At 38.1% G+C, this 24,468-nt stretch overlaps 1 protein-coding gene across 1 annotated transcript in view; it reads left to right on the top strand.

Annotated features, from left to right (window-relative positions):
• Positions 1–10,332: 10,332 nt before the first annotated feature.
• The window catches only part of NR1D2 (nuclear receptor subfamily 1 group D member 2), a 28,352-nt gene continuing 14,216 nt past the window's right edge, over positions 10,333–24,468 (top strand). The window contains exons 1-2 of the mRNA XM_083376143.1: positions 10,333–10,868; positions 22,390–22,650. Coding sequence (XP_083232269.1) covers positions 10,853–10,868; positions 22,390–22,650 — 277 coding nt within the window. The 5' untranslated portion in view covers positions 10,333–10,852. The remainder of the gene's footprint in view (positions 10,869–22,389; positions 22,651–24,468) is intronic.

Here is a 24,468-nt window from a genome sequence, read left to right as displayed (position 1 = left end):
TCAGTTAAGAATCTTTTCAGTCTCTTTGCCATTATTTGGTGCATAGATTACTACTAACAATGTTTGCTTTTGATGTAAGTATATTTCTACCATCACAATTCTTCTGGACAAAACATTTTAGAATCTATTGTCTCTTTAATATATGCAGAAACACCTCTTTTTTCTGTTGTGCTGATGCATAATAAAGTTTCCCAATTTTGGGGTATTCCAACAGCTTATAATATTATTTTTTTATATGTGTCTCTTGCAAAAAATTTATACCTATATTTAATTTCTGTAGTTTTCTAAAAAAAAATTCTTTTTGATGGGGAGTTTAGTCCATTTATATTTACTGAAAAAATTCCATTTTCTTTCTCCATTTCAATTATTTGTATTTAGGTCTAGTCGATCTCATGATCCTCTGTTCTCTGGCAGTTTCTTCACTCTCTTGATCAAATTTCTCTGTTCTCCTGTTTGTATAATTACTTCTTCAGTTGCTTCTTCTCTTTGTTTCTGTTCTGTTCTCTCCTCTTGTCGATGTTGCAATTCTTCATCTAAGAATGTTTGATTTCTTTCATCAAAATCCTCTGCTTTCCAAACTGAATCCAATGGTATTTTGTATTATTCCAGTTGATTAAAATCCCTTCTGGCATTAACCATCTAAAATTTATGCCTTTTGCAATCAGCTTTGTAGTTAAGAAATGATATTGTCTTCAAGTATCTCTTACTCTCTTAGGTATCTGCTTTAAGATCACAATTTCTTTATTTTTGTATTATAATGGTTCGTCTCTAACTTTTCCCAGTATTTCATCTCTTGTTGTTTTCTTTATAAATCTTACACGCACTTCTCTACGTATTTCGCTAGTTTGTATTTCCTTGCATAGCTTGAATTCATTTGAAATATACTGCTCAAAAAATAAAGGGAACACTTAAACAACATAATGTACTGTATTTCATAGTAGGATGTCTTATCTTGTGTTCCCTTTATTTTTTTGAGCAGTATATTTCATCTATCTCCACTTGCATCTCTGCTCTGTCTGCTTTCAAAGCCTCTGCCAGGAGATCAATAATCCCAATTACTATATTTTCTTCTCTGTCTTCAAGAATATTTTGAAATCTTAAGTAGTGTTCCGCTTTCTCCATTTCTAAGATCGCCACCGCTCCTTCTAGATTTTGATTTGCTTGTTCTAATTTTTCATTTTCTTGTATTAGTATTTCCATTTTTTGTCAATATGATCTGATTTATTTTCCATTTTCTGAATTCTTTGTTCATTTTTAACAATCATTTGGTGGTGGACTTCAAATTGTGTCTTTATGTCTGAGATTTGTTCGTTTAATTTATCAAAGTTACTTTTTGTCTCTTCATGATTTTTTGTATTGATTCTTGAATTATTTTTAATGTAGTTTGCATCTCATTTTGAGCGGTGCTTATTTTCTCATACTGCAATATTGTTTCAATAGATCCCTGAGTTGTTAGGCTAGATGTTCCAACAGAGGGTGCAGAGGAAGTCTTTTTCAGAAGTCTGGTGAGATTTGATGTACTCATTTTTCAAACCAACTATCTTAGGTCAAAATCTAAACTGTAAAAGGAGCCAACTACTTTAGGATAAATTCAATATCTCAGGGAGAAAAAACAAAATAAAACAAGGGAAAAAGGGAAAAAAAGCCAACTATCTTAGGCTAAAATCCAACCAAAAAGAACGAGCCAACTACTTTAGGCCAAATCCACATCCTCCAGTTGAGTCTCAGATGTAAAATGCCCGCTGCCTCCAAGTAAGTCCTGTTTTGATTATATCCAGAGTCAACAAATATAATTTTAGAAAATCTTTTCACTTGTAAACTCACACAACAGGTTTATATCAGGTGTTGTTTCAAGGTCAAACACTTTCAGATTCTTTTATTATTTAGTGTTGCTGTAGTATCCTGTTTTACCACTAGATGTCCTCATACAGTGTTTTGTCAATATCTGGTTTTGAAAGATTATTGCAAAGTTTTTCTTTTAAAATTCTTTATAGGTTATTTACCCTAGAAGTTATATATCTTTTCTTTTCACATCTTGTAGATTAAGTAGTCTTTCTTTGAGTCAGTCTTAATTCAATTTTTAAGAGTTGTTTTGTATTCCTTAAAATCCTTCCCCTTTCTGTAGTTGCTCACCGCTTTTAACTCTCTTCTCCCCTAGTCATTCTGGGGTCTTTACTTTATAGCTCTTCCCAATCAGGGGATCAACATTTTTAAGTCCAAAAGGGGAAAAGGAAGGAGAGCAGGCTCACCCAGTTTCAGCACACTGTTGACAATCAGCTGTTTGGCAGAGCACCGCAGCTCCTCACTTTTCTTCTGGCTGGCGATGACTTGGGCTGTCTGGACTTACCAGGCAGCCTTTCCTCCATCCTTTTAGAGCAGACATGTCAAACACAAGGCCTGGCGGCCGGATCCGGCCCGCAAAGTGGTTTCATGTGGCCCATGAAGCCATCCTGGAAACAGTGAGGGGACGGCCCCCACTGCCTTGGCCCTGGCCCAGAGACCCTCCTTCTGTCAGAGACCCTCAGATCTGTCCCACTCCTGCCCAGGCCCCCATAGGCACCCTCAATACGAATGATGTAGAGCTGGCCACGCCCACCCAGTAGGCCATACGCACTCTAGCTATGCCCACCCAGTAGGCCATGCCCACCCTGGCCATACCCATCCGGCCCCTTGAGGGCAACCGCAATGCTGATGTGGCCCTCAATGAAATTGAGTTTGACACCCCTGTTTTAGAGGGTTTCTTCAGTCCGTCTGGATCGACCGCCGTCTGGTCTGGACTCCTGAGGCATCCTTCCTTCTCCGTTGCCCCTCCAGGGCAACTTTCCGACTCCTTGGGGTTGCCGGGCAGAATGAAATCAGGCTAAGAAGTCGGAGCCCCAGCTTCTTCCACCCATTTCATCAAATGCCAAACCAGAACTCCGGGAAATTATCTTTCTATACTAAATTGATCTCTATACTAAAAATCTCTATTACAGATTGTATTATTTTATGAAAATGCAGAAAAACAATTCAGTTGCACCAATTTATAAAACAAATCATTTCCATTGCTTGAAAACTAAGGAAGTCTATATTTAATGTAGAGGAATAATGTTTCACATCTAAGACTAACAATAAGGTAGGATATTAAAAGCAGCACAGTGGCAGAAAAAGATATATCCAGAATAACTTAACAACTGTATACTCCACCTAACATGATTGTGACATATTCAGTGTTTAAAATACAATCTTTTTCTATATTGCATTTTTATTATTAAAATATTCATTTTCCTTTTATGCAGAAAACTGCATAGGCCAAAGCTGCAATGCTCATATGTATAAGTTGCCAAAGCTTTCATTAAATATTTCTAATAAATCATATAATTTTAATCTTGCTTAATGTTTGATAATATATTAATAAAATCAAAGTACCTTTAATGAAGAGCTGAATAGAATATGGGACATGCCCAATCATTAGAAAATATACAGACTTGTTAAATCAATTGCAGAAATCCTTCTGCCTGATCATTTTCAGTTGAGGATTCAACATTATATAATAAAAATGAATTATAACTTAAAATTTGATAGCAACTTTTTAATATAAAGGGGATCAGTTTTATTCAGCATATAATCAGGTTCAAAATAATTCAAATAACTAGCTATTGTAAGATAAACTTTTATACCTCATTTGTTTAAGTTATTATTCTTGATATACTGGTTGGGCATCAGCATTTTAGCAAGCCACAAAAGTACCCAAGAATCATGAATCCAAGAATATATTCCCATTTCAAACTGATGAAAACAGCAATTTTTATGAGATAGTTTTCTTGTAATTTTCTTGACTTGAACATAAGAACTGAAATAGTGTCTATTGTGTACATAATAACAAACCCTGCTCAAACATCAAAGAAATGTACAAAAAAAGAAAAAAGAAAAATAGTACTTATGTTGATCAGTACTTTTACAATGCCTGCAAGCCATGACTTGCAAAATGTAATGGCTGAGTTCACACATACTATAATTTAAAAACAAAGTATATTTTGATCTAATGCAATTGTACCCATGTCCATCTGTTTCATATGCTTCACTTACATTTCCAAGCATAGGCAACAACATGCAATGAAATGTAAACGGTTATATCACTGTTGTTAGGCATGCTTATATTTGAAATTAGTGATAAATTTCCAGACTGCCAACCAAAAGAGAATGAAATGGACTATGGTGTGCAGATCTTGCTGGTAAAGCAATTTTTTTTCTGAACTGTTTTACGTGACACAACAATGAAGAACAAGTATCAGTTGATAAGACAAATAACCTGTCACTGCATGACTTTTTATTTAATTCAGTTGGCAATATATCTTCATTTGGATTTTTTTAAAAAAGTAGGGACATACAAAACTGAATTACTGTCTGTCCTAGATTTTATGAGAATATATGAGAATTTTCTATTTTTCTTCTGGAATGTGTGGATCCACATCATCATCAAGTCAGTGAATTTTGAACACAACTAAAAATACATATATCATTTGTAAATATATTAGTGACATGATTGCCTTGGTATATGTTAATTTATCTTAATATTACTTACTAATTTTACTAAATTTGAGCTGTGATGCCAGTTATTATTTTTACCAATGAATAAGTGATACGTTATAAAAAAAATTGTCAAATCTGATTTCTGGTCATTTGTTTTTTTTCTAGAAGATAGTACACCTATTTATAAAGGTGTGCTAACTTATAGCATACCTTTAAAATCTTCATTAATTTTTTTAAATCAAACTCAGCAAAGTTAGCAGCAGTTTAGTGCATTACAATTCTAATTCTAATTGGATCAGTTTGAACAAATATAATTATTTAACATACATAATAGTTCGGCTAAACATAGGAATAGCAATACTGCTATATAGTGCTTTACAGCACTCACTAAGTGGTTTACAAAGTCAGCATATTGTTCCCAATAATCTGAGTCCTCATTTTACCAACCTCAGAAAGATGGAAGGCTGAATCAACCTTGAGCAGCTCACAATCAAACTCCGGGAATGAGCAGTGAGTTAGCCTGCAGTACTGCATTCTAACCACTGCACCACCACAGCTCTACATAAAGTAAATATGTTTGGTATTGAATTAACAATACATCAATCAATGATGACTTTTGTTCAGAGTTATTATTTGGGTGAGAAAGGTTTATTTTCAGGAATTTCAGCTTCTGTGAATATACAGTATAATTCAGATACAGGATGTGCTCAATTAATAACTACAATTGAATCCAAAATTGCTGTTACTTAAGCAAGACAATTGTTAAGTCAGTTTTGACCCATTTGACCTTTTAACATCTATTGTTACAGAATCAATCAGCAATGTTAATGTAATGCACAGATAAAGAGGATTCCTAACCTGATGTTGTACTGAGCCTATCAATTCTTTAAACCAGCCCTGCCTTTATATTCCTTAATATTGCAAGTTTACATTTTAATATTTAGTAAAATGTTAGATATACAAATGGAATATTACATGAATGCATTTTTATATATTTTTGTTTGGTCAAAAAGACTCAAAGGCTGGTCAATTATATTAGTAATATGATTTTGCCTTCTCTTGACAGAGGAAGATAACTAAATGCAGAATATTCACATTCTAATTATCAATTGCTAAAAAGTTTAAAAACTGTCAGATTTTAATGTACTGTATCTTTCAAATATAGAGACCACCCATCTCACACAGAGATCAATATTAAAAGATATAAAACCCATAGCATCCCAATAGTCCCATATTACACCCCTCCTGCGTGAGCTGCATTGGTTACCGGTTGCTCTCCGGGTGAGATTTAAGGTGCTGGTTCTTACCTATAAAGCCCTTCATGGCTTAGGCCCGGGATACCTGCAGGATCGTCTGCTGCCAGGAACGACTTCCCATCGCCCTGTGTGCTCACACAGAGAGGACCTCCTCAGGGTGCCGTCGGCCAGACAATGTCGGCTGGCGACCCCCAGGGGGAGGGCCTTCTCTGTGGGGGCACCTGCCCTGTGGAATCAGCTCCCCGTGGAGCTCCAGATGGCCCCAGACCTCCGGTTCTTCCGTCGTGACCTCAAGACACTTCTTTTCCAAAAGGCCGACCTGGACTGATGATAAGGGGTTTTAATATGGTTTTAACGTCTTATTGGTTTTAGTTGGGGTGAGGTATAGTTTAATTTCCTCTTAATATTTGTATCTTATTTGTATTTTATTGTTGTTAGCCGCCCTGAGTCCTTCGGGAGATAGGACGGCATATAAGTCCCAATAAATAAATAAATAGACCTCACCACTATGTTTAAGGAAAGGGACCAAATTGACCTGTTGTTCTCCAGAATCTTAGGATTGTGTCAAATGACAAAAAATCCCATCCTAGTTCCTATCTTGTTACCAGGGACATAGCTGGGAAAATAGTAATAGACAATCTCTAGAAATATAACTATGTTAACCACATAACTAACATTTTGTTATGAAGCAAATTATAATTAAATACTAGTTTTCATATGCAAACAAGGTAACTTCTAAAAATAAGATACCTTATATAAATTTAGAAATATTCTGCCATTAATGGCACACAAGTAACTTTGAGTTTTAAAAGGAAGGCTATGCTAATAGCAAGAGTGGAGTCAGGATTTTTCTCAGAAAAATTAAGATAATAGTTAGGTTTGTTTCAGTTGGACTCTTCAAATATTAATCAGTAATTGATAAACTAAAAGAATGAAAGCTTTGCTCAGACTAGTTTTGCTTTATTCAGATCCCTCCACAAGCATAAATCAAACAAGAAGAATTGCAAAATAATTGGTGCAAGGGATCTGCATTCTATTTCGCTGAACCCAGAATAAACCCTGGAAACAAATGCATATCCAGACAAAGAATATTAATTCCTTTGTTCTATGAGGCAGCACAAATTTGCTCAGCCTCTGTATCTGATCACTACTCTGCTAAGCTAGTTAAGCTAGTCAGTCTAGCTATTCTAACAATCTGCAAGTACAAACTAAGATTCAGTGGTTAGTTGATTTACTCTGATGAGAAAAACATCCATAAGCATTGTCCCTAATACTTGTATGGAGTAAATTCCAAGGCTAGTGAGGAAGACAAACCTGTTGGATTTAGCCTTCTAATTGAGCCTGATCTGAGGAAGTACTGTATGGCAATGGAGAATGTCCAGAAAAGTTTTACTTGCAAGGAACATTGCTAATAATACAATTGATATGTGAATAATTAATTAGTGAAGATAACAAATTGTATTTCTACTGCAAATCTTTCTTGTCAGTGAAGTAAGTCATTTTGTAACGATACTATGACAGAGAGATGACAAAGTACTTAATTGAATTGAAAGAATGACACCTTTTTAATGTTCTAAAAATGGTATCTTGCAATCCACACACAAAAAGTTCATTAAGAACCCATGCGGGTTGTTCTTTAACCAAGCACACTTTAATCAAGCACAATAGCCAACTCAATGCCTCTGAAGTGCTTACAAGACAGAGAAATACCCCTTGCTATCAACATTTCTCTTCAGCTGGCATTTAAGCAGGCACTGCTGTCACTAGACGATCTGGTGACCAGCATTCTAAGAGAACTTCTTTCTCCCTGTCTACTGTCTTCATACCAAGTGTGACTTTATTCACCTCAATCGTGTTCCACCTTGTCTTTTCACTATTTCAGCCCACAATAGTCCTTTCTATGTAAAGAGTTTAAGTGCACTTTGCCCTCATTTTCTAGTTCTGTTGTATTATATGCCTTTTCATACCCAATATGTTGTGTTATATGCCTTTTCATACCCAATATACCCTTTTCATACTGCTAAGCTTGTAAGCCGCCCTGAGTCTTCGGAGAAAGGCGGGATATAAATGGAATTAAAATAAAAAATAAATAAATAAAAATATGGCAAGCATAACTATAAAGGAATGCCAACATCCTTACATTTGTAAAAGGACATTTTTCAATCTTTGCGGTTTTATTTGTTACTCTTTCTTAATTATCTCTAACGATTTGCCCTAGTGCCTACTGTGTTAACATCTTCACTATGCTCTCCACTATGATCCCAATATCTTTTTCTCCATTAATTTCAGACAGCTCACTGTACATAAGAAGTTAGGAAGGGAATGTTCTAAATCTTAAATGTAGATTATATGTAATCAATATTTGCCATTTGTTTGACTATTGACTCAATTGAAAGAAATCTCTCATTTTTTACTACCTTGAAAAATACTTATCTGCTTATTTGGTCAGCTCGCTGCATTTCCTTAAACCAAGATAGTTTATGAGTGGCTGGATGGAGTCACTGAAGCAGTAGGCGTGAGCTTAAATGGACTCCAGAAGATGGTAGAGGACAGGAAGGCCTGGAGGAACATTGTCCATAGGGTCGCGATGGGTCGGACACGACTTTGCAACTAACAACAACAAAGGTATTGGTTCAAAGGCACCTTTTTGGTTGCAAAAAATGTCTATTACTAACATTTCCAACATTACTAACACAAAGTACAGAATTAGATACAAATGGGAATGGCATAATACAAGCTTAATAATTTTATTATGTGTTAACATTAACATGATTTTTTATGCTTATCCAATATCCAATTTTTATTCTATTGGTATATTGTTTAATAAGAGATGGTGGGTATCAGTAAGTATCTTCAAACAATGTTTCTTTCTTAAATTGTTTTATTATATTATTATAAAACAGAAGTGATATTTTATATTATTTAGGAATAGTGGTGTTTATACCATATTGACTAGAGATTATTAACTCTTATGTTAAACTTAAACTTTGAAAGATAAAAAGAAGTTTGTATAATATTAGCTATCTTTTCTAAAACTCAATGTTAAAGAAAATGTTGCTTCAAAGCTAATGTAGCATTAATAAACAACTGCAAAATATTTCAGTCTGAATAGAACAGAACAGAACAGAGCTGGAAGGGACGTTGGAGATCTTCTAGTCCAGCCCCCAGATCAAGCAGGACAACCTATACCACCTCAGACAAGTGATTGTCTAGCTTTTGTTTGTTATACAATAAAGGTTTTCTGTCTTAAGCTTAATGCTGTATGTTACTTATTATTTATAACAAGGAAGTTTCTTCATCTAAATGTGACTTAACCATATAAGGCTTTTGAAGACATGAAATACCTCTGGATATTTCTTTCTAACTTAATTTGTTTAGATCCAGACCATATCCATGAAAGCCTGTATAACAAATATATTAGGTTTTATGATGAAGAGAGCCTTGGTAGAGCAGTGGGCTAATGCCTCCTTAAGTAACACCAGCTGCCTGCAATTAGTGCAGGTTTGCATCCCACCAGGCTCAAGGTTGACTCAGCCTTCCATCCTTCCGAGGTAGGTAAAATGAGGACCCAGATTGTTGGGGGCAATTAAGCTGACTTTGTAATAATGCCGCTTGGGTGTGTGTGTGTGAAAGCCCTAATAAGCAGGCATATACATAGAATGAAGGCTACTGCTAAGCTTGTAAGCCGCCCTGAGTCTTTGGAGAAGGGCAGGATATAAATGGAATTAAAATAAAAAAAATTAAAAAATCATATTTATCCTAAGGATCAAGGTCAAGACAGGTGATTATTCCTGCCTTTTGGTGTGTACCCATAGGTGAAACTTTATTAGAGATAAGTGTGGCCCGATAAAATAATTGTTAAGGATAGACAGCTCTGTCCAAAATCAAGTGATAATTACCATAAGGCTAGTCCCAAAGGTGCTTTTCCAAAAGGCAACTGGGCTTCCTTGGTTTTTTTCTTCCTGAAAACGTTTCGCTTCTCAGCCAAGAAGCTTCTTCAGTTTTGAAGAACAGAACTGAAGCTTCTTGAATGAGAAGCAAAACCTTTTCAAGTAAGCCCAGTTATCTTTTAGAAAAGCACCATTGGGACAATCATGACATGGGTGATTGAGAATCTCCATAGATATTTACCATAATGCTACAGTACAGTTACCCAAGAAGCTGAGAGCACTGAGATTTCCTTTCTGACCCAGGGAAGAAGTCCAAAATTCAAGGAAATGTCAAAGTCAGCCATCTTCCGGCTCAGCGCGGTTAGAATAGGGACAGAAACCCGCAAGCCCGCTTCTCTGTTCTTTTGGTATAGCTCAGGGGTAGGCAACCTCGGCTCTTTTATGACTCATGGACTTCAACTCCCAGAATTCTCAGGAGTTGAAGTCCATGAGTCATAAAAGAGCCGAGGTTGCCTACCCTTGTTACAGCTCAAGACCCACAGATTCGCCTCACCACGCGGAGTTACACGTGAGAACGGCTTGTTCTTTCTAACGTCCCCTCCCTTCGGCCTCCCGAGAAAAAAGGAACTGTGTTACTAGGTGAAATACGCCCGAGCGGCAACGCAGAAGGGAACGAGGCGCAAGTAGGGGAAGGAAAGGAAGGATGGCAGCGCAGAAGCACGTGGGTCAGAGCTGTACTCCCTTTGACTCTTCTTGCTTTGTTAAGGGGTGGAGGAAACATCCGCAGCAGCCCTGGCAGGGAGCCAGCTCAGCAAGAAACTTCCTCAGGAAGGCTCGGCGGCGGCTTCTGCGGCCGCTCTTTCGTCTCCTCCCGCCTAACAACGCACGAGGCAGCTCCACGCACAGGGCAGGCGGGTGTACCTCCCAGGAGCACAGCTGCCGCACTGGTTCATTCTGCATCCGCACGCAGGTGGAAGGCACAGGAAAGGGACCCAGAAAGAGGCGCCCCCCCCCGCCGCACCGCGCGCCCCGGCAGCCCTTCAAGACTGCCACCAGGGACGCACCGGGGTGGGCTTAAGTCGGCGGCTCAGGAGGCTTTCTCAAGGGCCAGCCGCAATCCCACCCGCTTCCTTCTTCTTTGAAAAAAAATCACAGCCCTCGGCATCACGTTCTTGGAAGAGAAGAAGGGCAGGCATGGAGTTGAGTGTCGGTAAGTAGGTTCTTTATTGGGACGAAACTCCGCAACCGTAATTGCTCAGAAAGTGGGGGTGGGGACATGGCGTTTGCCCAAGGGGATAATTAGAGCAAGAGAGTTTGGGCAGATGGAGTTTTGTACTTTAAGCAACTGCTTTTACTAAGAATGGTCGTTTCGGCCAGTGTCTTGATCCTAAATTGCTAAGCACATTGATTTGTGCTTAAATTGTAAGCCGCCCTGAGTCTTCGGAGAAGGGTGGGATATAAATGGGATTAAAATAAATAAAATAAAAATAAATAAATGATTCGAAGGTCGTCTTATTAGTTTATTGTCGTGTTTCTGTTCCAAAAGCAAAGGAACACAGAATTAAGACCTGTAGCTTCTACACCTGTAGAGTGGGGGATGGCTGAAGCGGCTGGTGAGGTTTGTGCTGACTGAAAGGGAAGACCGTGGCTTAGGAATGAGAGGTTACAAACTAGTGGGGTCGGGAGCAAAGGGGTGGGAGAAGAAACGGCTGTCAGTACATTCAGGGGGAAAAACGCGTCATGGGAATGGAGGGTTGGCGGAAAAAAACCCTTTCTTGGAGCTTCGAACTTTTTCCTTGGGATCGCAAGGCTACGATACTTTACAGAGAGATCAATCTGGGCATTTGGCATTGCGGACAGGTTTGGGCTTGCCGCCGCTCCCTCTTCCCCACAGTTGCTGCCCCTGTTTGCTACCGTTTGTTTTCTTTCCATGGCCTCACATGGACTGGCCGGCTGAGCCATGTGCGCCCTTTTGTTTACGTTTAGTGCCAGGCGCGCCCTCATTGGCTCTGGCTTGCTCAGATGCGCAGATTGCATAATTGCGCTGGGCGGTCTTGCTGGGGGACCGTGTGGACTGACACGTGTAAGCAGCTGGAGGCCGTTGTTTTGGTGACCTACATCCAGGCTCAGCAGGCAAGGGACACGTGGGGGTGGGGTGGGGAGGCAGTGGAGACGATTCATTCAGCCACGCCCGTCATCTCTTCTCACTCCACCACAAGTGGTGATTTGTACTCGGTGAATAGAAGGAGTTGCTCTGCATACAAAGGATCTGAAGGCGACCGTTTCCGCTTGGAATTGGGAGGGATTATGCCTGGAACCACGGAATGCTTGACCGTTGACCAGATGTACTCAATTGCTGGGCAGAATTTGATCACTTTTGGTCTCAGTGATGGAGGACTAGTAGCTTTATTTTGGTTAACTGCACATTTCCTAAGTAGATTTCAACAGGAGCTTGATCAATTGAATTTAGAAAACCAGGGATAGGATCAAGAGATGTTACCTAGTGTGGTAATGAAACCGCTGCAAGCAAATAACCCAAGCTCAGAGAGCACCAAGGACTCCACAATAAAGATACTGCTCAGTGGTGTATTTTGGCAGTGGTGTACTTTTCTGTTTTCTTTGTTCTGAGTGAACCAGTGTTATCCTATATACTTGTTTATATGTAGAATTTGACAATATATTAATTGTGCCCACATTGGTCTACAATTCCTGTAATTTGTAGATAACACTGAAGGAAGTTTAATTCAAGAGGGTTAAATGGTGCCTGATTCTGTAACTTCTTGGTTGTATATAGAATTGCTACAATTTTAATACAGTGATATCAAAAAGTTACAGAATAACAGAATTGGAAGGGACCTTGGAAGTCTTCTAGTCCAACCCCCTACTTAAGCAGGAGACCATATACCAGGGGTCAGCAACCTGAAACAGTGAAAGAGCCACTCAGAACCGGTTCCTTCACAAAAGGGAAAACTGGGAGCCGCAAAAAATGTGTGCACATGCGCGTACATGCACACATGCGCAGAACAGGGTTTGACTGAAGAGTAGAGCCAAGTCGAGATATGCACCTACCCTGCATATTTGAATTGATTGGTTGAACTTTTTTAGTCCCACTTTTTTTTTTTTTGGACTGCACATGGCAGAGGACTGGGAGCCGCAGAGGATGGCTGAAAGAGCCGCATGCGGCTCCGGAGCCGCGGGTTGCAGACCTGTGCCATATACCATTTCAGATGAATGACTGGCCAGTCTCTCAAAACCTCCAGTGATGAAGCACCCACAACTTCTGAAGGCAGGCTGTTCCACTGATTCATTGTTCTAACTGTCAGGAAATTTCTCCTGATGGTTCTAAGTTTTCTCTCTCTTTGTTGATCTTTCATTCCTTGTCTTACTCTTAGGTGCTTTGGAGAATTGGTTGACCCCCTCTTCTCTGTGAGCGACCCTCATATATTGAAAGATTGCTATCACATTAAGTTCAGTGGGCTGTTTTCAGAGAAAAGTGTAGATAAATACTGCTAAATATCTTCCTGGTTCTGAAAAAAAAACCTGAAGCTCAGAGATACTGCAAACTGTTTTTATTTAAAAAGAAGAAGAGTTATCAAAATTTAAAGAAGAAAGAACATAGGGGAAGCTTGATAATGTTGTCACTAACTATGTGATGTTACTGTATTTTTCTGAAAAACTAAAGCAGTTATTTCCCAACTTACTTCATTCATTCAGGACTTGTACAGGCCTCCTGTCTCCTAATGATTCTAGAAAACTCACAACATTCTATAAAAAAATGGTTAAAAACAAAAGTACCCTTTCCCCAGGTGCCAGACCAAACATTCTCCCAGCTCAACCCCCCTACCTTAGCCTAATGCTTGGGGGAACAACCAGGTCTGCACAGCCGTTCAGAAGGCCAAAATGAAGCCCTAGGTCAGGGGTAGGCAACCTTGGCTCTTTTATGACTTGTGGACTTCAACTCTCAGAAGAGCCTTGGTGGAGCAGTGGGCTAATGCCTCCTTAAGTAACACCAGCTGCCTGCAATTAGTGCAGGTTCGAGTCCCACCAGGCTCAAGGTTGACTCAGCCTTCCATCCTTCCGAGGTAGGTAAAATGAGGACCCAGATTGTTGGGGGCAATAAGCTGACTTTGTAATAATGCCGCTTGGGGGGGTGTGTGAAAGCCCTAATAAGCAGGCATATACATAGAATGAAGGCTACTGCTAAGCTTGTAAGCCGCCCTGAATCTTCGGAGAAGGGCGGGATATAAATGGAATTAAAAAAAAAAAATAGAATTCCTGAGCCAGCCATGCTGACTCAGGAATTCTGGAAGTCCACGAGTCATAAAATAGCCAAGGTTGCCTACCCCTGCCCTAAGTCATTGAATTTACTCTTACTATAGATCTATTTTTGCAATGTATGGCAGTGAAAGTTGGACTATAAGAAAGGCTGAGCGCCAAAGAATTGAGGCCTTTGAACTATGGTGCTGGAGAAGACTCCTGTGAGTCCCTTGGACTGCAAGGCGATCAAACCGGTCAGTCCTAGAGGAGATCAATCCTGACTGCTCTTTAGAAGGCCAGATCCTGAAGCTAAAACTCAAATACTTTGGCCACCTAATGAGAAGGAAGGACTCCCTGGAGAAGAGCCTAATGCTGGGAAAGATCGAGGGCAATAGAAGAAGGGGACGACAGAGAATGAGGTGGCTGGATGGAGTCACTGAAGCAGTAGGCGTGAGCTTAAATGGAATCCAGAAGATGGTAGAAGACAGGAAGGCCTGGAGGAATGTTGTCCATAGGGTCGCGATGGGTCGGACACGACTTCGCAGCTAACAACAACAACAACAATAGATCTATTTGAGCAGACAGGTATAGTTATTTTTTTTATTGAAGTGTAGTTGATGTAAAGATAGTACTCAGACTTTGTTCATAGTTTCTACTCACATTTACTCTCATGTAAATGTGTCCACCATTTTTGTATATTTATATCCATCCACTCTAGAATTAGATTTACTTGAAAGCATTTTCAGTAGTTTTGAAATATATCACAATTTTGCTTATACCTCCTTCTAGGACAGAAAGCATTTCCAGTTATTTGTACTTTTTCTTATGTGTGTATGCCCATGTGATAGGAATCCAGTCATCACTGAGATCTCACTCTCACATGGACTAGGAACTGTGGCATTTGTAATGTAACAGGTTGGAGGATGGCAGCGGAACAATTTTTTCTGATGACTGAGCTTATGCAATAGATGAAATCAGGTGGTATAACATGTATAGATAGACTCCAGAGACTTGCATAACTGAATTGGGCAGTTTGCCTAAGACTGTGAGAATTTGAATGATTTTTTTTATTTATTTATGAAAGACTGGATAGCGGAGGGAATGGTTCTCTTCCTCCCAATTCAGTAATTGTAGAAAGTACAGGTGTGTAGTGACTGTGTGTAATTGCTCAAAATAACTGGCTCCAAGCGTCTATCACACAAGTTGACAAAATTGCAAACATAATGGAATTTAACAGAATATATATATATATTCTGAGGTTTTCGCGGCTGTTTGTATGTAGATCTTTGGTCATTCGGGTTTTTCCCCATGTAGAATTGGAGGTATCAGGGCAACGTTTCAACGAAATCTCATCCATTCTGATGGGGTGGAGGTGTGCCCCCACCCAATCAGAGCACACCTCCACCCCATCAGAACACAGCCAAGGCTCCACCCACAGAACACACCCCCTCTGGCAGTTTAAAAAAGAGGAAAAAACAGCCACTATCACACACTTCTCCCAGAAGAACGAAGCTGAAGTCACCAGCCTGAGGATGACGGATGAGATTTCGTCGAAACGTTGCCCTGATACCTCCAATTCTATGTGGGGAAAAAACCAAATGACCAAATACACACACACACACACACACACACACACACACACACACACACACACACATATATATATATATATATATGTGTGTGTGTGTGTGTGTGTGTGTGTGTGTATGTGTATATGTATATGTATATGTATATGCACATACATACATACATATATATATACATATACTGCCTGTAGATGTATGTATGTGTATATATATATATATATATATATATATATATATATATATATATATATATATATACACATGTTTTCTGAGGTTTTCGCGGGTGTTTGTATGTGGATCTTTGGTCATTCGGATTTTCCCCCGCGTAGAACTAAAGGTCGAAACGTTGCTCCTACACCTTTAGTTCTACGCGGGGAAAAACCCGTATGACCAAAGATCCACATATATACATACATATATACATACACACATACATACATATATATATACATACATACACACACACACACACACACATATTAAATATTTGTTAAGCATTCAGAATACACTTACTTAGTCCCAGACACGGGACAAATCTTATTTCCTGTTTCAGCCTAGCCCAAGGCCATCTACAGGCAGTAGCCACATCAGTGGCAGCTCATATTTGTGTAAATTTTTTGGCTTGCTAACAAAGAATAAAGGGAGACCGATATGATCATTTCAATGAGAACAAATACGTTTTTAAACAATACTAATACTAAAAATAATAATAATACCATATAATTAAAACTAATAAAAATTCCGCTATAATAAACTATTAATAATAACAATCTAAAATTTACCCATAAGCTAAACGGAACTTTTTGGTCCCATATTTATTCTGAATATAATCTATCCATCTTCTCCAGACCGAAATGTATCTTTCTTGTGAATGATCCTTCAGATAAGCAGAAATCTTAGCCGTTTCTGCTAAATTTGACACTTTAAACGTCCATTCTTCTATAGTAGGCAAACTATCCTTCTTCCAATATTGCCCTACCAATAACCTTGCAGCTGTTATCAAATTCAACATCAAGTTAGTTTCTTTAGTATCACAATCTATAATAACACCCAATAAAAATAGTTGTGGGGTAAACTTTATCTTTCTCTTAAAAATCTTTTGAACATTCCACCAAATTTTAATCCAAAAAGCTTTTATATTTCTACAAGTCCACCAGATATGAAAATAAGTGGCATCCAAACTGCCACATCTCCAACATGAAAATTTGGTAAAACAGATCAAAGATCAAAATTGAGTGCATATAAAGAGAATTTACAATGCTTTAATAGAATTGGATTCGGAATGGAATTAGATTGTATGGTAAAGTGGACTCAAAATATTCAAGAAACGATCCCATTGGATATATGGGAGGTAATTTGGGTTAGAAATGTAAAATTTACCCAGGCCCAAAATTTAAGAGAAAATTTTTATAAAATGTTTTATAGATGGCATTTGGATCCTAAAAAGTTGTCTTGTATGTATCCTAATTTACAGCCCAAATGTTGGAGATGTGGCAGTTTGGATGCCACTTACATCTGATTTTGCAAGGTGATATTTTGATGATTAAAAAAGGTTTTTTTAAAAAAGATAAGTAGAATGTCTTTTGGTCCTGTAGTGATAAACATGTAATAGAAAAATATAAGAAAAAGAACATAAAAAGGTTGCTGGATCATAGTCTGTTTTGCTTCTAGTAAGGTAAATTCCTTTTGGCTAGGAAGGAACGTAGTGCTGAGAAGTTCACTCTCATTCTAATAGAATAAAAACAATTTATAACTGATAGAATAGCCCAGAATATAGCTGCTTTGTTTATTAGTTGGCAAGATTTTTCTTGACTAATTAACTATTTATTTATTAAGTCTGGGTGGCATTTATAAAATGAAACAATTTAGAACACAATAATGCAGAGACTACAGCTAGTGCTTAGTTTTCGTCTATAATTGGGACCAGAATTTCTATTGCTAAGCAAAGCAAGTGAGCCGCGCCTGATTTTACTACATTTTATTTGTTATGGTTGTTAAGTAAATCACTGCAGTTGATAAATGAATCATGGGTTATTAAGCAAATCCAACTTCCGCCATACATTTCGCTTGTCAGAAGCTGGCTGGGAAGGGTTGCAAGTGGCAGCCATTCTGATACATGCTGCCACCATCGTAAATACAGTTGGTTGCCAGGCATCCAAAATTAGATCACCTAACTGTGGGTGTGTTGCAAATGGTTATATAAATATGACCGATTCTGCCACCTTTTTCAGTGTCATTTTAATTTCAAATGATCATCAAATGAATGATTGTAAGTTGAGGGCTATTATTTGGAAAACAAACTCTGTTTCTTGGATGGCATCAGATAAAGTTGTCTAATTGATGGGATCCAAAGCATACTATTTCTGGTTGATCATGTAGGATGAGGAAGCTATGGAAGACAACCCCACAAATAATCAGCCTCTATGTCACAAGGACTAGCCCTTCTCACATTTTATGGTGAACAAATGTCATTTATACATTGTTTAAAGTACTGTATTTTTTTAGTTTTTTGTCCTATCTTCCTTTTACTACCATGTATAATCCTGAAGTATGTTCTATAAAAGAGAGGTAGTTGCTTTTATGTGTTTCCTTGACATCATTCATAGTTTTAAAACACTTCGTTTGTCTTGCCTTTTTCCTGAATTAATTACATGTTTCTCCTTGTAAAGAAAGGCCATTAATCACTTTAGTTTTCTGAACATCACTGTGATAATAGTTTTAAAAGATTTGCACCATATGAAGGGGGCACGATGGGGGTCAAAGACACTGAGCTCGTCAGCTGGAAAGCTGACCGCCTGGACTCAAGGCCAGTCTGCTGTGTAATGGCATGAGCTCCTGTTACTTGCCCTGCTCCTTCCCAGTTTGAAAGCATGTAAATGCAGGTAGATAAATAGGTACCTCTTTGGTGGGAAGGTAACAGTTTTCCATGTGCCTCGGTGTATAGTGATGACCATAGAAATGTCTTCGGACAGTGCTGGCACCCTTGGTTAAGAAACAGAGGAGCACCTCCCGCTAAAGTAAGATATGACTTCATCTTTACCGTTTACCTTATGGTACCACAACATGTATGTGTATTTATGTGCCATCCATATAAAATAATATTTTACAATAGAGAAAAATAGCAAAGGTTGGATTATGTAAAATCATTACAGTATATTGACCATTTTATTTGTGCTTCTTTGTTCATAATATTTTCTAAAGTGAAATTTTGCCATGTTGCTACAAACGGAGCTATTAAACCATTATCATCAATCTGAAGAATTTGTAAATACATAAATGAAGTTGGACTTTTTTCCTCCATTGTATTTCATAGGTGAATAAGCAAGGTTATTTCTCAGTTGCCAATTTTTCCTCACTATCCTAATTAATTTGATGTCAGCATTATTGTTTACGAGTATCAAATAGCAGTTTTCTCGCTGTTGATGTGCATTTACTGTGAAAATGTTTCCTACTTTTCCTCAATGCTCTTTTTTATGTATTTATTTTTTATGCATAGATTGCTGAGCCTCTTGAGGAGGTTTGAAATTATTTGTATGTTTTAACTCTGGGATTGTGTGAGTATATTACAGAATGCTTTTCTATAAAGAGATGGCTTACAGCCATCAGGTGCTGAATCATAATAATTATATTCCTCTGTATTCTTATCTTCTAATCCAATTGTTTAAGGGTACTGTGGTATTTACATAAGATTAATTATGGTAAGTGAACGTGGTTTAACTTTTACATGTCCATAATGTACTTGTATGTAGAATATTAAGGAAAAACCGCACAAAATATTAAGTACATTAGTATCAGAATTCTGTTTCAAGTCAAATTAAACAGTTGTTTTTGTAGAGTGCACATTTACTATTTGACAGAGTATTCTTGTTTTCCCCCCCAATATACTGGAAATAATATTCCACTTTAAAAAAATCATATTGTTTGGCACAAAACACTAATGATAGGTGAGCATCACCAATGTACCATATCATTTCCTGGTTTGGTAATTCCATTCTTAAAATGTAAGATGTAATTTTTATTGTAGTCTGATTCTGTTAAATTCACTGCAAATAATGGGGTTATGTATAAAATCAGCACACATCCCTGGGTAAGCACACAGATTAAAACTCTGTTCTGCAAATTTAGAAATCATCCTTTGTTTCTTATCCTATAACAGAGGCATAGCGTGGGGGGTGCAGGGGGGGCCGGCCGCACCGGGTGCAACATCTGGGGGGGGGCGCTCGCACTCACAGCTCTCTGCCCCTGCCTGGCTCACTCACTCTCTCTCTCACTGCAGTGCTAGCTGTGCGAATCCGAGCCACCGCCGACTGTGGAGGGGGGGGTGCCAGGCGTGCGGTGCGGTGCGGAGAGAGAGCGAGGGACTATCTGGGGGAGGGACAGTACAGCGGCCGGGTGCTTGCTCCGGGTGCTGACAACCCACGCTACGCCACTGTCCTATAATTCTTATTAATGTTATTTTTTGAAATTATTCTCCCTCTGAAGATCTTTTGTGAAGGGTACTTGAAATGTAAGAGTATCAGTGGGAAAGTTATTGAGGCTGGGATCTTATTCATGGCTATCTCTTACTAAGCCTTTCCAAGTGCTCTGGAATTTTTTTTTTTTACTGTTATACATAAATAACTGTTGTAAGGCTAAAAGTGCAAACATTTCCCTATTTCATTTGTAATGAAATAAAATTAGTCCATTTGACATACATGGTATTCATTTTTTCCTTCCTAACATTTTTCGTAATAATGCCACCGTTCGGTGCTATTAAAGTCTGAGCTCAGTAATTTCATAACATCAAAACATCATAGATAGTGGAGACATCAAGACAAGTTAACTTGTTACATGCAAAATTCAATTAGGCCCAATCTGCGTGATAAGTTGTAGCTTAATGGCGGTCAGTATGTGATGATTGTAACACTATGGAACGCTTATTTATTTATTTTATTTTAATCCCATTTATATCCCGCCCTTCTCCGAAGACTCAGGGCGGCTTTAAAAAAAATCTATCCACAACTGGGTCTATGGGCTTGAATGCATGTTTTTCTTTTCTTTTTTTTTATTGAAAAGTTTTTCAATACATTTTATCTTTAACAATCCCTCCCCCCCACCCCCCACCCAACCCTTCCTAGCCCTCCCTAACCCTCCCCCCTCCCCTTCCCCCCTCCCCCCTCCCCGACTTCCCAGAGCTAAATACAAGGTATAAAGGTAAAAACAATCATAAACAACCATATGCTAACAACAATAAACTATTAAGTCTATCACACTCTAGCTCATATGAAATGACTACAAGCATGCATGTTTTTCTTATCTCCTACTTTTTGCTGTATATTAGAGAGCACACAGATCAAATAGGTGAAAGTTATTTAATATTGGGTCACTTCTAAGATAGAATACTAATCTTTATTTTTCATGCAAAATGCTATGAATGTAAGTTCTTAGATTGCACTTCCCAAATTTTTCTCATTATCGGCCCTGATAACTATTTCAGTCATTAATTTGGCCTACTTCTAGAGCAAACTTAAAGTAATTATTCTATAGTTTTTGTATTCCCTGCTAAATCGGTTTTTTTTTAAATAGGGAAACAGTAATGTCATATGTCCAATCAATCATGCATAGATGCAGTCTTAATGCCCATGTTAAATGTTGCATTTTGACTTGCATTTCATTTTTTTCTTGTACACAACAGCATTTGTTTCAATACCACTCTTAGAATATTGCTATCTTTCCCATATAAATATCTAAAATATCATCATTCCTTAATTCAGTTTCATCTCACATCATTTTAATTACTTTTGTTTTTAATTTCATTCACTCTGCTGGAAGACCCTTGTTTGGCCTTTTTCACCTTCCAAAGTAATTGCTTATTTCTACCAAGGCCAACTGCAATATTTGGACTGTTGTAAATTTATATCACTCAGCATATATAAAAAGTTTTAATGTATTTTAGGAGTTACTCTTCCGGAGGGTCCTTTAGTCATTGTATGACTTGGAAAACTTGTAAACTGACTGTCCAAGCTCTAGGCTTTTTTAAATGTTCATTGTTGCTGAAAGCTATACTGTTATTTTATAAACTTATGTTTATTGACTTTGTGTCTCAGTGGCTTATCATACCTGCTAGCTAATAGATATGAAAAATCAAATTGCAATATTTCGGATTCACCACTGACTATTTTCTTGTGTCTTCAAAAACAAAAGCAACCTAAACTTCATTTGTTTGTTTTTCTCTGAGCACCTTCTCTTGGTTAGGGCGATGTAATTGAATTTATTTATTTATTATTTATTTATTATTTGGATTTATATACCGCCCCTCTCCTGAAGTACTCGGGGCGGTGTACAGGGCAATTAAAACACTATATACAACACATAATATACAAAAATTAAAATAAATTAAACCAAGTAGCCCTAAACAATAAAACACGTTCTAAAATGTAAAATTTTAAATTTTAAATCTAAACTCCCAGTCCCTCAGTCCAGGCCGGCAAGTTCAAATAGCCAAGTCTTCAGGTCGCGGCAGAAAGAGCAAAGGTCGGGAGCCATCCGGAGCTCAACAGGGAGCTGATTCTAGAGGGCAGGCACGCCCACAGAGAATGCTCTCCCCCTGGGGGCCGCCAGTCGACATTCCCTGACCGACGGCACCCTGAGGAGGCCCTCTCTGTGGGAGCGCACAGGACGATGGGAAGTTAACGCCAGCAAAAGGTACTCCCGTAAATAATCTGGACCCATGCCATTTAGGGCTTTATAGGTCATCACCAGCACCTTGAATTTGAATCTTGAGCTTCAGATGATGAAGTAGATGCTGTTTTCTGAAATCAAACATTTCAAATAATGTTATAAGAGGAGGGGAAGGGGAAGATGACGCCTGACTACAGATAATAGCTGTACTCCTATGTTCTTTTCCAGGAAGTGTAATTGCTTACATCAGCTCTTCAAGCTCAGCATCTAGCCCTGCTTCCTGTCACAGTGAAACCTCAGACAACAGTTTTCAGTCCTCTTCTTCCCCTGTACCACCATCACCAAATAGTTCCTCCTCTGAGGGGAGCTGTAATAGCAAGAGTAAAGAGGGCTCTGATAGAAGATCAAACAGTGTCCAATTAGAGAATCACACTAAGGCAAATCAATCAAGTGGCACCTCAACAGCAAAAAGTCATAATGGATTTGCAAGTAAGTGTTATTAGTCTTTTACAAAACACTCGTTTCTGCTATCACGTTTCTCAGCTCCTTTCATTTTTCTATAATTTACAGTTTCTCCTTTTTTCTTCCCATGGTTAGCTGTTATGATCAAACTGCTACTCACTTGTTGATAATTGAAACTTTCCAAATGCTGACTTTCAGGTACTCTCTGGTTGAACCTTTGTTAGACATACCCATATAACGTTGTAATGTAAAAGAGAGACTAACAAGAGGAGGAACTTGTGACATCTGAATTGATCCTTAGATTATCCATTTTAGGTATAAGATAGATATATCTATATATATCTATACTGCTAAGCTTGTAAGCCGCCCTGAGTCTTCGGAGAAGGGCGGGATATAAATGGAATTAAAATAAAAAATAAATAAATATCTGAAGCTTGGCAGCAGTGGCCTGTAGCATGCAGTATTAAATCTTCAGGATTTAACCCTCCATTCTTCTAGTTAAAACTGGAGTTCTGATGCTCCAAACTGTCATATTGTCGTTCATATTCCTGTTCCATAGTTAGACTGAGACCAACAGGCCCATGGTCCACAATTAAATTGGAAAAATGAGAAATTGAGAAATGTTTACCAAGAAACCGCAGTCTGGAAATCTCCCTATTTAAAATGCTTACAGCACAGCGTTTTAGAATTGAGATTTTGGAATCACCCAGGTTCGCTACTGAAAGAATATATAAGTTCAGATTGAGAAAAAGGGTATTTCTGAATCAAAGTAAAATAAGTTTACCCATGTAACATGATCACGCACACTTTGAAAATAATTTAGAACTGATTGTGACCTCATATAAGCACAAAACCTCTATTAGGTTTACCCTGCTCTAAGGAGCATTTATTATGGTTAATGTTACCTTTAAAACTGGTAGTAGTGTACAGAAGCTTGAAAAACAAGGAACTGATTTAAAACATAGCAGAAGAGCACTGCACTTGCACAAGACCCAAAACATTTCTGAATCATTTACCAAGTGTGCACAAAACACGAGACTATTTCAGAGTATCTTATTTGCTTGTCTGCAGATTCCTAAGCTCCCAGTAACTGGTGACTGCTGCACTTAATTGCTGTACTTCTTAGTTTGGAGACACCAGCCTTTGAAGCTGGAACCTCTTAGGATTGCCGCACATTTGTTCTGGAATTGCACATTCATTCCCACCCTAATAAAGCTTTTATTAGATACAGTTAGCCCTAGTTTACTGATAGCCTTCAATGGTGAGCATTTCAAATTAAGAGTTGAAAAAAGAGTTTTGCAACCAATCCTCACATTTATGCCATCGCATCTATCTGTGGTCACATGACCACCATTCAGGCACTTTGCAGGTGCCACACATTTACGATTATTGTAGCTCTTGCACTGATTGCCATTTACAAGTTTCACAATAAGCAGACTCAATGGAGAACGTGGTAGTAAAATTGCAAGTTATGATCACATGGAGTGGCAGTTGATAGCACTTAATTGATTTACTTAATTAAGTGATTGACTTTGTGAGGCAAGCAGAAGTGTTATACGTTTGGTGTGGTCATATGATTTTCCACTTGGGAGTTATTGCAAGTCCAGTTGTAGTTGATAAGCCAAAAACATGCCACTATATTAACACAAAACTCAAACAATGATACTTCAGTACAATATTTTTGTGACTATCGGGTTTCAACTTCTGAAATGTTAAAACGTGTATTATATTTTATTATTTATTAATTTAACACATATAGCTGCCAATCCTATAACCAATTCATTATTAGTGGTGTCAGGAGTATTAGGGAAAACTTTACATTTAAACATTTCTTTTTCTATCTAA

Source organism: Vipera ursinii (genome assembly GCF_947247035.1).
Source record: "Vipera ursinii genome assembly, chromosome: Z".
Taxonomy (NCBI): Eukaryota; Metazoa; Chordata; class Lepidosauria; order Squamata; family Viperidae; genus Vipera; species Vipera ursinii.
The sequence above is the reverse complement of the archived record's forward strand: the minus strand, read 5'-3'. Positions and strand labels throughout refer to the sequence as shown.